The 15,303-nt window shown below is 40.4% G+C and overlaps 1 protein-coding gene across 1 annotated transcript in view; it reads right to left on the reverse strand.

The window, feature by feature from the left end:
* The window catches only part of RNF217 (ring finger protein 217), a 64,066-nt gene that overhangs the window by 30,377 nt on the left and 18,386 nt on the right, over positions 1-15,303 (reverse strand). The window contains exon 2 of the mRNA XM_059842178.1: positions 1,831-2,064. Coding sequence (XP_059698161.1) covers positions 1,831-2,064 — 234 coding nt within the window. The remainder of the gene's footprint in view (positions 1-1,830; positions 2,065-15,303) is intronic.

The raw sequence follows: 15,303 nt of genomic DNA on the forward strand, positions 1-15,303 counted from the left end.
GCCTCCAGTCAGATGTCTTCTATGCTATAGGCAAAAGAAAATGCGTCTTTGCCTCCAAACAGCCTAAATACAAGACACAATGTGTACTTGTAATCACATGAGAACCTAAGAAAACAGGTAAGTTTGGTCCACAGCTACGTGTGTATGTAAATTACTCACATATACTCCATGTCATATACAGTCATCTTTTTAAGCCTTCTCCCTGCAACAAAACTTCTCTTTGTGCTAAGCTTAAAACAAATCACTAAAACTGTACCTATATCAGAAAGCAGTTGAGGTTCAAGGAGTATGCTGAAGCTCTGTGGACCATGATCATCCATACTGCTTGCCAGCATTTTCCCAATTATATTTCTGATTAGCATCAAGCAGACATTCTTGCACACAACACCTGGGCTCAGCTCAAAGGACACATTTTGCCTGAGTCTGTTGCCAGATTCCAGCTCTGCAGATCACAGGTATACACACTGAACCACCACATGACCAGTGAACTGCTCCTGGCTTGCACTACGCATCACACAGTCTCCCATTCTTTCCCACTGTGGTTTGTAGAGCAGTTGGGAACATTTTAACTCATAAAAGAGCACTGGTTGCACCCTGAGGAATGTTCTCCGATCTGGCAGGCCTGTGATACAACAGCTGCACCACGAATGACCCATACTTGTGGGACACTAACAGCCTCTGACACCTTAAGAGAGGAGGTTGCCAAAGCACCACAAGCTCTGATCTACCCTGGGTTACGTCTGATGTGTGCTGATGATGAAGCAGATGGGTGAAGGAGAATAGCTTTGGGCAGAAGGAATTTTACGTGCAGTTTCAGATTTTTTTCACCTCAATGTAAGATGACAAAAATTTGAAAACACTGACTCCAACAGAATGTGGCATGTAATTCATGCCCTAGACAGATATGCACAAGTAGCTCATAACTTAGAATTAGCTTTACCAACTTTTCAACTCCAATGAATACACAACCTTCCACCTTTTAATCTTCATACTGGGCTGAATCTTATGCTGTGTAATTAGGGCTATCTAAACAGTCATCTAAACTCCTACTGAGGAGAACTGGTTTGTCCAGGAAAGGTCAGCTCAATCATGAAATTAACCACAACAAATCTAGTAACTGGATGGAAACCTATCACAGAACATGGTGCTGCAGACCACTGTTGTCTGCTGGAACTCAGATGGACTTTAAGCAGCTCAAAGTTTATTCCAAATTCTTGCTTTTTATCTTTGATTGAAATCACAGTATAAGCAACTCTTCTATGAAAAGAAATGTGGCAGAAATGGCTTTTCCCACCACCCTATTTCTCCAAATTCTGCATTGTGAATGATGAGACTACAGTAATGTATAATCTCTGGTAAGGGAGTGAAAAAATCAGAATCAACAAGGAGGACAAACAACAGCTCTATTATTAAGGAAGAAGCAAAGCCAACAGCCTAACATCATAGATGCCCAGAATTCACCCAGAGTTTCATGGAAAACTTAAAAGTTGTGTGTCTAAAATTATCAGTTGTAGTGGTAACTCCCCATTCCCAGCCTCTTCTGACTGTGACCATATTGTTTGCATGTCAAAAAGAAAACACCCCTAAAATTACCATGTATGTCAAGACAAAATTATGCCACCTACCAAAAAAAGTATAAGCTGAAGAGTTCAGCTGCTTGAATTGTTAAAAGTCAATTTAGTACCTAATCAGTGATGTACTACAGGTTCACATTCCTAATCACAGCTTGCACATAGCTCCAGTGAAACAAAAAAGTTCATTTAATGCTCACCAAATGCTGTCCTACTTTTGCAGTGCCATCTAACCCACAGCCCCGGCAAGCATGCTCACTTTGTATTTGTTCTCCAACTTGGCAGGGGTAGGAATGTGGCCTCTCCTCCGGAAGGTTGTAAAGTGCTTGCACTGAGGGCATGGCTTGGTGCTGGAGTCAATGCGGCTGAGTTCCAGGAAGTATTTATACTTGATGATGTCGTCATGGGGCAGGTTATAGAGGACAGTTGTTTCATCCAGGTGTTCGCTGCACTCTGTGATGGGGCATTTTATATCCGCTTGTCCCAGCTGCACCTACATATTAAAAAAAAAAAAAAAAAAAAGAGCTGTATGACCTTTTGCCTGGAAAAGTTAAGCATTGGTGAATTTTGTGAGGAAAACTAACTTCAAATACTGTAACGATTCAGAGATTACCCAGCATACAGTCTTCAAATTATTTAATTTGTGCTTGGTGGAGTTACACCAAGCACACTACAATTTTTCTAGAGAGTATTTTCAAATCCAAACAGAAAAGCTAATTACCCTGACAAGTACAATTATTAAACATATTCTCTCAGTGTATGCACCATGGCTACATACACCACAAAACCAAACACAGGTCCTAACTAATGATGCCTACTCCATACTTTGGGTGTAATGGTGAGTGCACCAGAGTCATGGCTCACAAAGGCAGTGAGAAAGCAGACAGTGGAAACATTTGCATACTGTTTCACTGACAAAACCACCTGGGAATCACAGCACAGAGAAATTAAAAGTCAATTTGGGATCAGCATCTCTGACTCCAGAACCCTGAGCTAGTTCCTGTTCAGTACACTCAGTGCATCTGCAGTCTGCTTTCAAGAAGCTCCTTACATGCCACACTGCCCATGCAGGAAGTTTTAGTTGACCTTGGGGCTGATCAAGCTAATACATTTCCCCAGAACTCATGAGTTGAAAGTTTTAAAAAACATGCACCCCAACAGCATTAAAAACCTTAATAAAACTAAACTAAAACCAGACAAACAAGCTTGAGGTTAACAGGGCAGAAACTGCTGCTGATCTAATGAGTCCTGATGGTCCCAAGCTGATCCATATGTTCAGAAATCCGCAACGTGTTTCTAGACCTCCTGGATCCAAGAACCACGCTGGACTCAGATCTGCACCCTTCACGCTTGGCAGGCTTTGACTGCTCGGACTCTATGCCAAAACAGCAGATCCTACTTGGTCTGGGAGAACCACAGTTGCATTTGCTTGGCAGCAAGCCCAAGTTAATAAACCCTGCTGGATCCTGAGAGTCTGCAATGACCCAGCTAGAGCATGTTTGTGTCTGCCCCGAGTGATCTCGAATGAGTGAGTTTTGACTGCACAAGTGCAGCTGAGCACCTTCCTTATTGACTATCTCCATGAAGAGACAAAGGGTGCAACCAGCATCTCTTTCCAGGAATTACTATTTGAAGGTTGGCAAGTTTGATTTCCCCACACTGCTTATTCTTTAACATCCTCAATTAGAGAAACCTGCTGAACAACACACTAAATAAGATAGAAATGCCTCAGATTTGGATGGAGATCTCGTTGCTGCGTAGTGGTACCAGAAAACACAAGGACTCCACTAATGCAGTATTTAAGCTAAAAAAGAAGGGCAAAACTCTAAAAAGCAACACAACACAACCCTGTCATTGTTGCTTCAGCAACTGAGCCACATGAACTCTACTGAATGACAATTCAGTCAGGAACCAAAGGATTAGAAGTCATAACAACATGGTATCAAACCCAAGGTTTATACTGATTAAAAAAAAATAATCCTACTGTACCACCTCTGTTCTCTCAGCAACGTAGCTAAAATTCAGGAGAGCAAAGAAATTAGGTACATGTTAGAAATAGAAATGCAGGGTGTGGATGGTGGCAGCGAGCCTCAGACCAGAGCAAGGTGGAGAACATCTCAGCAAGCCTTGGTGCCCTGAGCAGCCTTGGCTCATGGCACAGGCAGATCAGGATGAAGGCAAATCTGCCTGCACTATGGAGGAGAGGCAGCTCCCCAGTAAAGTGCCCATTTTAGCAGGGAAATTCCCCACATTTCATTTCCAGCTCTAAAAGGTGAGCAGAGCTCAGCCACATGCAAACAATGCCAGGCTCAGTTTGGCTTTTACACACACGTCTACAGGAAGAGTATGTACTCAAAGACATTAAAAAAACCCAACAAAAAAATCCCCCAAACCTCACATACTACATGCTGGGGAATGCCAGCATTTTATACCTGTAGGACAATGATTCACCTGCAGCAGCATGTAAAACTGAAACCAATCATGGACCACTGGACTGTTCTCAGGAGAAGCACCCAGTGCATCAAGGAGATGTACTTAAAAAGCAGATGACAATCAGTACAGCACTACAGAACGCAGGCATGCTGAACTAAGAGAACAATTTGCTACAGAACCACAAAAAGTTATTGTACTAGGATTAGCATCAGCTTTTGTTTAGACAAGTGTAAGTACACTTTAGAATCGAAGAGTCAAATTAATCCTACCTATGACTGCATCATTTAAAAAAAAAAAAAAAGTTAAGCATTAGGGAGGTATTAAAAGAGCCATATCTTTTTGCCAGGAGTAAACGAAGCTACAATGGAGTAGCACTACATAATGAGAAGGTGCACTGTATCTGACAGTACTAAGGCATTGCTTATATTAAATGCTAGTTAGAACAAACCTGCATTTATAAAACCAAGGAATACAAAGCTCAACATTTTCTGTACTTCATGCCCACACAGAATATGATTAATATATGTGGTAAGAGTCAGGTGTGGTTTCCATGTTTATTTTGAAAATATGTTTTACACCCACTTGAAATAAATAATTTTTAACCTCTGTAATAGTTTCAAGTTCGGCTAAGACTGAGCCTTTTCCTGTGTTTTGAATGGTACTGAAGTGAACAGAGCTGGCTTGCTTATTAGCAGTAACTTCAATGGAGCCTTGTCCTACCAAAACAGTCCATCTTTGTGCACTAATATCAGCAATTGATGGAAGCATAGTTTTAGAGGTAGCCTGTCAGGCTACCTGCTGCCATGGACTCAGGACATGCTACAGAATGAGAAAGGAAAAACTAAATAAAACAATTTGTTATGACACTGGTAAAAATAATTAGTTTTATTCTTTTCCTAATTTTCTTTTTGTTTTGCAGAGCCTTATCCCTTCACTATCAGCTTTTCGCAATGTCAAACCCCCAAGTTTTAAGAAAACCACTGTGTATTAAGAACTTTAGAACCCTCAGTATACAGAACAGCATGGTGTACTTTCACAGCATGAGGAAGGACTCATATGTCTAAGAGAAGCTGAGCTGCAGCAGTGTTAAATGTCAGGCAGCATCCAGCTCTTATACTTGCTGTACTTCACTTCTGTAAAGCATCTCGGGAGGGGATACTCTGCTTACAATTCAGAAGGAGAAAGCAGACTCCAGCTCCTTTCATCCTACAGAAAGGCAACATTTAAATTATCAGGAGAACAGTATGTGCCTCCTCCTGCCAATTCCTGACATTCTATTTTAAAAGTGTTTTTATTGGCGGGTTGTAGGGAGGAGAAAAGGCAGGGGGAACAGAGACAGGACACACACATGGACTCTACACTGATTTACTTACTGCCCAAGAAAGCAGTGATACCACCAGCAGAAAACAGAAACAGATGGCATGATACTTTAAATCAGAAAATCATTTCCACACCCTGAGCCTTCTTTTAAAGGAAATCTTTGTTTCAGATTTTGCACAGAAAGCAAAGTTCAAACTAGACCAGAAAGCACTGATTTATACCTGTCATTTGGCCTGCCCCGGGCTGGATGTAATGTGACATTTGCAGGCTGTACTTGTACTGCAGTATTGCAGTTATATTCCTTAAATAAGGGGCCATTCCATTTTATAACATATATCTACAAACAAGCATTTTCTAACTGAAACTTCACTCTTAGTTCAGAGATGCACATGCTTAATTGCTCTTACTTCTTAAAGCAGAAAGTGAACATGGCCATGCTAAATACACACTTTTGTAAAGAAATTTAACTTCTACCAGTGCGGCACATTGCTTCTTGTAAATTACCAAGGAAGTTATGCATAAAAAAAAAATATTCTGGAAATCTGCAGATGCAAGGGAAGGGACAGTATAGTCTAGAGAACTTTAGAGGACTTCATACTCTAGGTAAAGAAACAGCTGATTAAAATTCCCTTTACTTACAGGCAAAATCCTATTCCTTTCTAGTTCACTGGAAACATTTCTTTAATTTTCATTGGTAAGTTACAAAGCAGTGAAGAATTACTTTTCTTGTACATTTGGAAAGTATGACATCAATTTATTTTCTTTAACAGTAGTAGTTTGTGGAAAATACTTGAAGGAATCACCACGACTCAGAACTCCATAGCGGCAGGTGCTAACCAAATGAAATCCAAGTAGAAAAGATTCAAGACGTACAAGCCAAAGACTATTCAAATCAGTCTGGATCCCTGTGAAATACATTCTCTTTTTCAGTTCATTCATCCTCCCTCCTTGCTCTCAAATGGTACAGATCCCCAATGGTGCTGCAAGACAAGCAAGAATAAACAGCTAGAACTTAGATCAGCAGCTTAGACTTAGGGTCTATCACTACCAAACAGTAAAAACATCTTGTGTTCTGTGTGTATCACCTCCTCCACAGAACATTTTCACACAACTTCTTGCCTGTTGCTCATTACTTCACAAACCATTCCCCATAGGGTGTTTCACTTTCACTCCCTCTTAAATTCATTTCTCAACAGACTTGCAATAAATTACTTCCTGAATGTCTGTCTCATTCAGTTGCTCCACCATCTTCTCTGATGACCATCTGTAACATCACTCAAGAGTCATCACTCCTCTCCTCAGGAGGGAAAGGCTTCACTAGCCTTTATCAGTGCACATATCACTGTCCTCAAAAGAATCCAGAAGGCATTCAAAATAATATATTTCATCTGTCATTAAGATCATCTAAAGGCTATTTACTATTAATAAAAGTTGAACCAGAGTCTTTTCTATTGTGTCACCAGGTCGGGTTCGTGAGGATGCTCCCCTTCACACATCCTCAGAATCTTTGTTCTCCTTTCACAAGTACGGCACTGGCGGATGCAGCCATGACAATGACACGGTGACTCCTGCTCCACGTAACACTCAGAGACAGTCACCAAGACACAAACATTCCAGGCTTAAGCAGACACCACCTCTTCTAGTTTTGACAAGAAATTGGTCTCAATGAGTTTTGCATTAATTACTACACTGTCAACACAAAAAGAGACACAAAAAGAAGCAAAGTCTCAGGGCCTTTGAAGTCCCTCATCCTTCAGGTGAAAGAGTCAAAAGCAAGAAAGCTGGGAGAGAATCTAAGTGTACATAACAGCATCCAATCACCACCAGCACATCAAAGGTTTGGCCTTTCTGCTCCAAAAGCAAGTCTTCTGAATGCTTTACAAAGCATATTTAAATACAGCATCAACTTTAATTCTCAAAGGTCATCTGGTTTTTACAACTTTAACCAGAGGCTGAGATTGCAGCTTCATTCATAACTCTGAGGACCACTGTCAGGAGCACACTTACACACATCCATGTCCCCAGGAGCACTGTGGAATGGTGCAGCTACACACCAGCGAGGGTCACAGCCAGCACCACCTGTGTGGGAAGAGACCAGAGTGGCTTTAGCCCCAGAAACGACCCAAAACTTTAACTGGCAAAACTGTCCTAGGCTGCCTGGAGCAAAACCCCACACCATTTTGTTTGTTTCCCATTCAAACTTCTTTTTGACTCCACAGTCACATCTACAACTCTCCTAAAAAACCTCTGAGGATAAACTAGAAAGATATTAATCAGAATGCACCTAAATGCCACTAAACCTTCTTAAGTGCCTCTTAATTTGCCTTCTCATTTGATGACATGGTGACACATAGTTCTACTCCTTTTTTCTTCCACAGAACTAGACGTTACATGCTCACATGGATGTGCTATCAAGAGAAACATTCAGATTTTACTTGTCCTCACCACACAGCAACAGGATTTACAGAAAATTACTTATAGAAAAGCAAACTAATACTGAAATTCTCCTCTGCAAGAAGTGAGCAATTATCAACATGGAGAGCTCTCCCTTTTTGTCTTTTCATGTCCTGTTACTTCACTGAGTGAATTAAAAAAGAAAACAATTTTATCTCAGCAATGCATTCAGAAAAACTGCATTGCATTAAATCATGCCCCTGCCTGCTACTACTCATCAATCCTAGTGCACATCACCAGCAAACATGGAGGTTTATCTGCTTTCTGTTCTGGTGTTCTGAAATCCACAACGAGCTGAAACCCAGAGCAGAGGTAAAGCTTAGTCCCATGCCTGGACAAAACTAAGGCTGGTACACCTGGAATGGCTGCTCATTGAGCTGGGTCACTCTCTGGCAAAGAGACATGCCAGACTGATTGACTAGTTAGAGACTGACTAGCAGAATGCTTCACCCTGCACTCTCCAGGACTCCCAGAGGTTGCGAAAGTTATCTTTTACCTTTCCTCCCCACACACGTGTGAGGCCAGAGGGAGGGGGAAATCCCAGTGAAGGAAGTTAACCTGGGAACAATAAATGGCAGAAACTGCAAACCTTGGAGGAATCTAACCCAAACCCACAGCCCTCTCAGCATTCATTAAGGGAAGAATGAAAAGCACAGAAGCTTTCTGATTTTGCCCAGGTGTGCATATTACCAATGTAAGTATGCTTATGCTAATTTTTCTACTACTTAGAACAAAAATTCACTTCTATTTAAGATCCAAAGATGCTCTTGAAAGAAGAGCTTTGAGGACAGCAGAACAAGCCAGATACCTGCCCTTTCTCAGCTGGAAAAGAGAGGCAGTTGCTCCTGCCTGAGAGAACAAAAGACCCCATATTAAAACTGAGCAGGTGCAGGAAGGGAATTCAGAAAAGAAGCAAGGCCCAGGAGACCATCCATGTACCATGATAAATTTAAACAACCTGGGCATCTCAGAAGTAAGCCCTGCTTGGAGAGTCTCAGTAGCATTAGGAAATACTACTGCAAAGTATCAAAGAAGCAACACCTTCGTTGTAATGGTGGTGGTTTGTCAGGCTTTCAGTATGGATATAAAAACGTTTCCCATGCCTTTCTTAAAGGTGGACAGAAAGTTAACATCCATAAGATGATCAGAAGGCTGGAGCATCTCTCTGATAAAGACAGGCTGAGGAAGTTGTTCAGCCTGCAGAAAAGAAGGCTCCAGGGAAACTCTAGGGCAGCCTTACAGTTCCTAAGAAGGGCCTATAAGAGAGCTGGAGATTTCCTACAACTGCATGGAGTTACAGAAAAAGGGGTAATTGGCCTTAAAACAGAAAGAAGGTAGGTTTAGTTCAGATATTAGGAGGAAATTCTTTCCTGAGAGGGTGGGGAGATACTGGCCCAGCTTGCCCAGAGAAGTTTTTGATGCTCCATCCCAGGAAGTGTTGAAGGCTAAGCTGGACCAGGTCCTGGGCAAACTGATCTAGTGGGTGGCATCCTTGCTCACAGCAGAGGGATTGGATGATCTTTAATGTCCCTCTCAATCCAAACCATTCTATTATAAGCTGTCAGGTTCCCCACCAGACACGAAACCTGGAATAGGCTCCTGAGCTCCTATTTGCCAAGCAGTATTTTATTTATTTCAAATAAAATAGGGCAAATCACTGCATATTTGCACAACCTATTCACTAGCCTGTATTACTGAACTTCTAATACAGAGAAGCCCAACTGATATCATCAGCAATAATCAATCAAGCCTTGGTTTCTCCAACAACAGCTGTTATGTTTTACTGTTGTACCTACAGAAACACTTCATGATGCTTGATATTCTTCCAACAGAAAGTGGTACTTAGCATAAAATAAGAAAAGCTCTCATAATCAAGCAAAGGAGGTAAGAGAAGTACACTCTTGCTTATCTCACTATTACATCCTAAAAGACAACTACAAAACCTGACAGAGTTGGCATGGATGTGGGAAAATACTTAAAAATAGCAAGAACTTTTAACACAAATGTCTCAACTATTCTCTTCACCAACCTGATCATCTACACTCCCCTGCCCATAGAAAAAAGGACATGCATTTCATAGCTGTTCCTAAACTGTCCTGCTTTCCTTCAGAAAGATACCTACAACTAGTTTCCATGCCTTTGCTAGTTTTGACGTTTTGAGTTTCCCTGTTAATAATCAGTATTTTCATGCTTGACTATCAGACATGAAGCCAAATTGTGCCCTCCTTACATGATGAATTTAATAAAGAAACAGCGGAGTTACATAGGTACAAGCAAAAGCAGAAGAAAGACTGAAAAGTATTTTCTAACTGGCAGGCCATTGTCAGGAGTAATAGTAGCCATTTGTTAGATTCAAGGTATAATGTGTGATGTTAAAATACCATCACTTGTCTTCCCTTACAAACAAGGTAACCTGAATAAATTACTTTATATGATCAAGTTGTTACAAAAGAGCTAAGTTTTGATTTATAAATAATTATTTTGCTCTGCCTTTTTGAAAAGTAACCCATCTCTCATTGTACCAGTACCAATCCACAACACAGCCGGTTTTGATGAAAAGCTGGGTTAATAAAAGGTACCATGAAGTGACAGAAATTGGTAACTTTTACATGGCTTCAGTGATGGATGTGTATGCTGACCCATTTTCAGGAATAAATCTAGGAAAGGCTAATGCAGAACAAACTTTTAAGCTTCTCCCCATAAGCCATCACTTGGACAAACTGTAGATACTGCGCTGTAACTTCAGTGTCACGCTACTTCATCAAGTTATTTCTCACAGTGCATTTTAAGTTGAAACCACATTTTGATTACATTTAGTGCAACGATGGATAGAGCCACCACAGGGAGCAAACAGGCAAGATAAACAAGTGCAAACACTACAGCCCTTCTCCAGGGAGTTGCGGCAAAAGCTTCAACAGTGATTCTGATCCATACTTGGAGAAGCAGAACCAAAGCGTCTGTCACCCCAGCTGGGAGCAAATTACACATCACCAAAGAGTGAAACTGTTACCTAAGATACCTCAGCAGAAACCCACAGCACAGAAGAAAAAAATCATCTTATGAAAGTTGAAAGTCCCACAATTCTGTCCCATAATTGATCTAATCCTGTAGAGTGCTGCACTCATCTGGTGCACAGTAATTTTTAAACAGCTTAAAAAACCAGCGAAACTGTAAGAGTTAATTCTCCTGATAATCAAACTCTGGCTGTAATTCTGGGATTGTTACTGGGTCAGGTCAGTCTACCCAAGAATCTGACAGAATAGGGTCCCCACTGAAGCTGGAACTTCAGATGGATTAAAGGACAGTTTGTGTATTGATTGCTGCAGACCTTGTTTGTCAAAAGCAGCTAGAATCTTTATATCATAAACCCATTAGAAACAACAAAACAAGGGGGAAGCAGGCAATACAGGTGTGGTATACTAGGAAAATCAAACTGTAACCGTGTTTAGAACAATATATTACACTTACACTTTCTCCTAAAGCAGAGAAAACATGAAGCAAGTTCATTTAAATTCCTAAAGGCAGTACTATCAGCTGACAAGGCTATTAGCATACTCATTTTTGCATCAGGTTTACAGCAGGAGGAGAAACTGCAGCTGCCTATTTTTTACAAATTCTCTTTATAAAGACAAAACAAACCAAAGCCACTACTAGTTATCTCATCTGCTGTTTATATATGCAAATCTATGTTTAACAGAAAAGTATAACATACCATGACCTTTACTACAAACCTTTCACTATTTCAAAACATTGATATGTATTTGACAAAGATGTTGCAAGGTAGTGTCTTGCTCGGACAGCGTGCCTTTGTGATGAGGCAAAAATAAACAAAGGTACACTGAGTGAAGTGCCCTGGGAGACTCAGGGCTAAAATCTCAGTGTTAACAGAGAGGAAGAGATTTGATTTGTGCAAAAGAACCATTGTGATCAGATAAGGCTGTGGAAATACTTGCATGCAGGAAAAAAAACCAAAACAACAAAACAACAGAAATACTGCAAAAAGAAGTTTCCTTTCCCTGCCTTAAGTGTTTAATCACTTTGAGAATAACAGCAGTCCCAGACAGAGAATGAATATGGAAAGGTGGATAACTGTTGATATCACTGAATTCAGATCTCTGCAATCATCCTTTTTGGCTGGTTAGAGACAATGACCTGGGATAGAAAGGAAAAAAGAGGACTCCAACCCACACAGACTTCTCTTTCTGGATGGTATGCCAGTTTAACCCAATGGCTCCAGTTAAGTGATCAAACACCTATATGGACCTGAAAGGTTTGGGGTGCAGGTGAAGACAGACCGCTCCCATACCAGCTGTTCCCAGTATCCCTCCCCTGGTCTCAGACCCCTTCAGCCACTCCATCAGGTCACAGTCAGCCAAAACTGACCTTATCTCAGACACCACCATGACTAATGGATAAAAACTTATGGAAGAAGTCAATGTAGCTTTCCCTTCTTCCTCTCTCCTTCAGAGAGCAATTGCAAGGCTGCAAGGAGAGAAGTTTCAGTTGGCTAACACAGGAGACTCAAGTGTTTTTAAATTAAGTTTTCTAATTGATGAAGCAGCTGAATTAATTCCCCCGTGACACATGATCACTAGTTCACAACCCAAGAGAAAAATGGGAAGCACACAGACAAGGAGAGACTCCTGCAGGTGTAGCAGGTTACCAGTTGTCTTACCTGTCATGTCAATCTACACCTTCAGATCAAGTACCAAGCCCATCTCATGTTAACTGTGTTTACTTTTAGGAAGCTACAAGCCCAAAACATGTTCAGCAGCTCCTCCCAGCAAAAAAGAAATGCTTAATGCCAACTATAACAGCAGGGTTGGAGGAGTGCACTTGATCACTGCTTCCATGCGAGTCTAAGCAGCAGTGTTTTCTGCACAAATGTCAGAATTTCCCTTCTTCAGAAAACAGCTAGCTATAACAAGGTACCAGCTGCTATTAGGTTTATGAGTACTAAAGCATATTTTCCCATTTTGCACGAGTACTTAAAATGCTCAGCACCACGCACAAAAATCCTTCACTGAGCTTCAGGTCTCAGCCCAGCATCTGCCCTAACACCCACCCCACAGCCCTTCAGATGGTCTTCATGCTTTCCACTTCTGTAGGCACAATTCCTGCTCTCCTCTCAACTGTCTCCCTGAAAGATACAAGAGTCTTATCTGTAAAGCCAGAGCAAGAGGAATTGTTACGAAATAAGTAGGTTTTTTAAGATGAAGAAATACATGACTTGTAATGAAACAACTAAAGTTAACAGGTAACCTCAGCAACTTTGGACCAAGAAGCAGGGAGGAACTCTACCAACAACTGTCACATATGGTACAAAACACTGTGAAACAGCTGACCGTAGGAAGAACACAATGATTATTAAAAGATATACTATGAAAAGAACATCTCATTAACTTGACATATATTGCAAAATGTTTTTACTAAATATGTTTCATTTTTCTATTCCAACAGTAAATATGTTACCTTTGGAGACTCCAAGTTAAAAATGGTTATGGTAGGAGAAACTCCTTACAATCAGAAGAAAACCAGTACTCTTTATTTCTGTAGGTACTGCCTATCTCTTTACAAACAAAAGTAAAATTCAAACTTGTCTCAACATCACCCCCAGCAATAAACCAAAACCCAAAAACGGAATAATCAAGGATGATTGAGTGCAAAGGTTTAAAAAATGATGAACAGGTTGTTAAGACACCTGGATACTCCACTTCTCTCAGCGTTGAAGTTTTGTGGGGCTGCAGAAACTGGTTTGTCATACTGAATTTTTATAGAAGCATTTTTGCAGTACCAGAAGGTAACAGTTTTCAAATCACCACCAGAAAGGACTGGGGACCAGGAGATGGGCAGGTGAAGTGAGGTGAAGAAGGTAACAAGTCAACTATATGCATCTCCACTTCTGAAGCCACAGACTCTAGTAGTAATTGAATTCAATACCAGTTGAGGAAATTCTAGTTTCATTAATTATTTCCAAAGAATTTATATAGTCCTCAGTGGGAGAAAAGCTACTAAGTAGGAACTGAAGCAGCACAGGAGCAGAAGTTACAAAGCACAGTTACAGAATACAAGAGGGCTTGTACACATGGATATACATCTCCAATTCCAGATTTTGCCAGACCAAAAAGAAAGGACCAACAGATTTCGTGACAAAGAAACAAGCAGATAAACAGAATGATTGCTAGCAAGGATGAGAAAAGGAGAAAACTTTTCAAAATCATCTAATTTACATTGCCTTGATATTGTCACTGAAATGGAAACATCCCACATGATGTCCAAACACTGACCTGTCTAGCCAAAATACTAGTTTTGTTTCAGATTTTTAACGGGATAAGAACTATTGTTTTTTAGAAAAATGACCCAATAGTTTGTCTAGATCTGCCCACTGTGATTATTCCCTACGGTTAAGCAATCATTGACCACCATTTACCACCAAACAAGCTTCTCTAGAGTCCTGGTTAGCTGCAGTGATTCCCCTCAGAAAGGGGAAAGAAGTTGCAGCTTTGATAACTTGTTTGGGGAGAGGAAGAAGAGAAGAACAGAAAATTCAGGAAAAAGAAGAGGGACCCATTTAAGCCTTTCCTAGGAAATCCTGCCTTTCCCGTAACTTGCATCTTTTCTCTCCTGCAGTTTTCCCCTGGAAAATAACATCCTCTTGCCTGACATTCATGGGAGAAAAAAGTCTAGTCTTTGAAATTTTCTGAATCCACCTACTTTTCCTGAATTTAATAATACACACACAGGCTGGCTCACCTCTGAACTGTTCCAGTTGCTCCACATTTTCATCCAGTGATGACTCTGCACTTGTCGAGTCTCTTTTTAGCCAGCATCAAACAGCAGAAGCTGCCACTAAAAGCTGCTGCTGTTGCTATGCAGGAAACTGCTGCCCCAAAGCACACTGACTTTCTGTGCAAAATAAAGGCAAGAATATTTGTATTTGTGACTAAAGTAATAATCAGCTGCATTCTTATGCATAGGGTAACCTAATTATAAAGCCATTTTAAATAATGAGGTCTTTGGAGTCTTCTTTCAACCTGTACTGAAATACCTGTCTAGTAAAATATTTTAATGTAACCATGGTAAGAATTAAAGAATACCGAAGAAAACACTCACATATAGATCAAGGGGAAGAAAAAAGTACCTGAGCCTTTCAACTGATCAATGATTCCTCCAAATGATCACTTACATATCATGTTTTCATATGCAGAATAATTATGCAAATTTTGCACAATAAACAACTTCATACATATGAGAAAGTTTAACAAAACTATGTAACTCAAGAAAGCAATAAACATTATTAAAATTAGGAAAAAAATGAAACTCCATACCAGTGCTAATTTCCATACACTTGCAACATTTTGTCTCTCTAAAGTACAAACCGTTATGCTTAAAAGTGCAAATTACAGTTCTGTTTGATTTCTCATTTGCAAAACTGTAATCAGTAATAAAGAACAGGCTAGCAAGTCTACACAAAGAAAGATAAAACAAATCATGAAAGCATTTTTTAATGTGCCCCTTCAGCAAT

Source organism: Haemorhous mexicanus, chromosome 3 (genome assembly GCF_027477595.1).
Source record: "Haemorhous mexicanus isolate bHaeMex1 chromosome 3, bHaeMex1.pri, whole genome shotgun sequence".
Classification (NCBI taxonomy): domain Eukaryota; kingdom Metazoa; phylum Chordata; class Aves; order Passeriformes; family Fringillidae; genus Haemorhous; species Haemorhous mexicanus.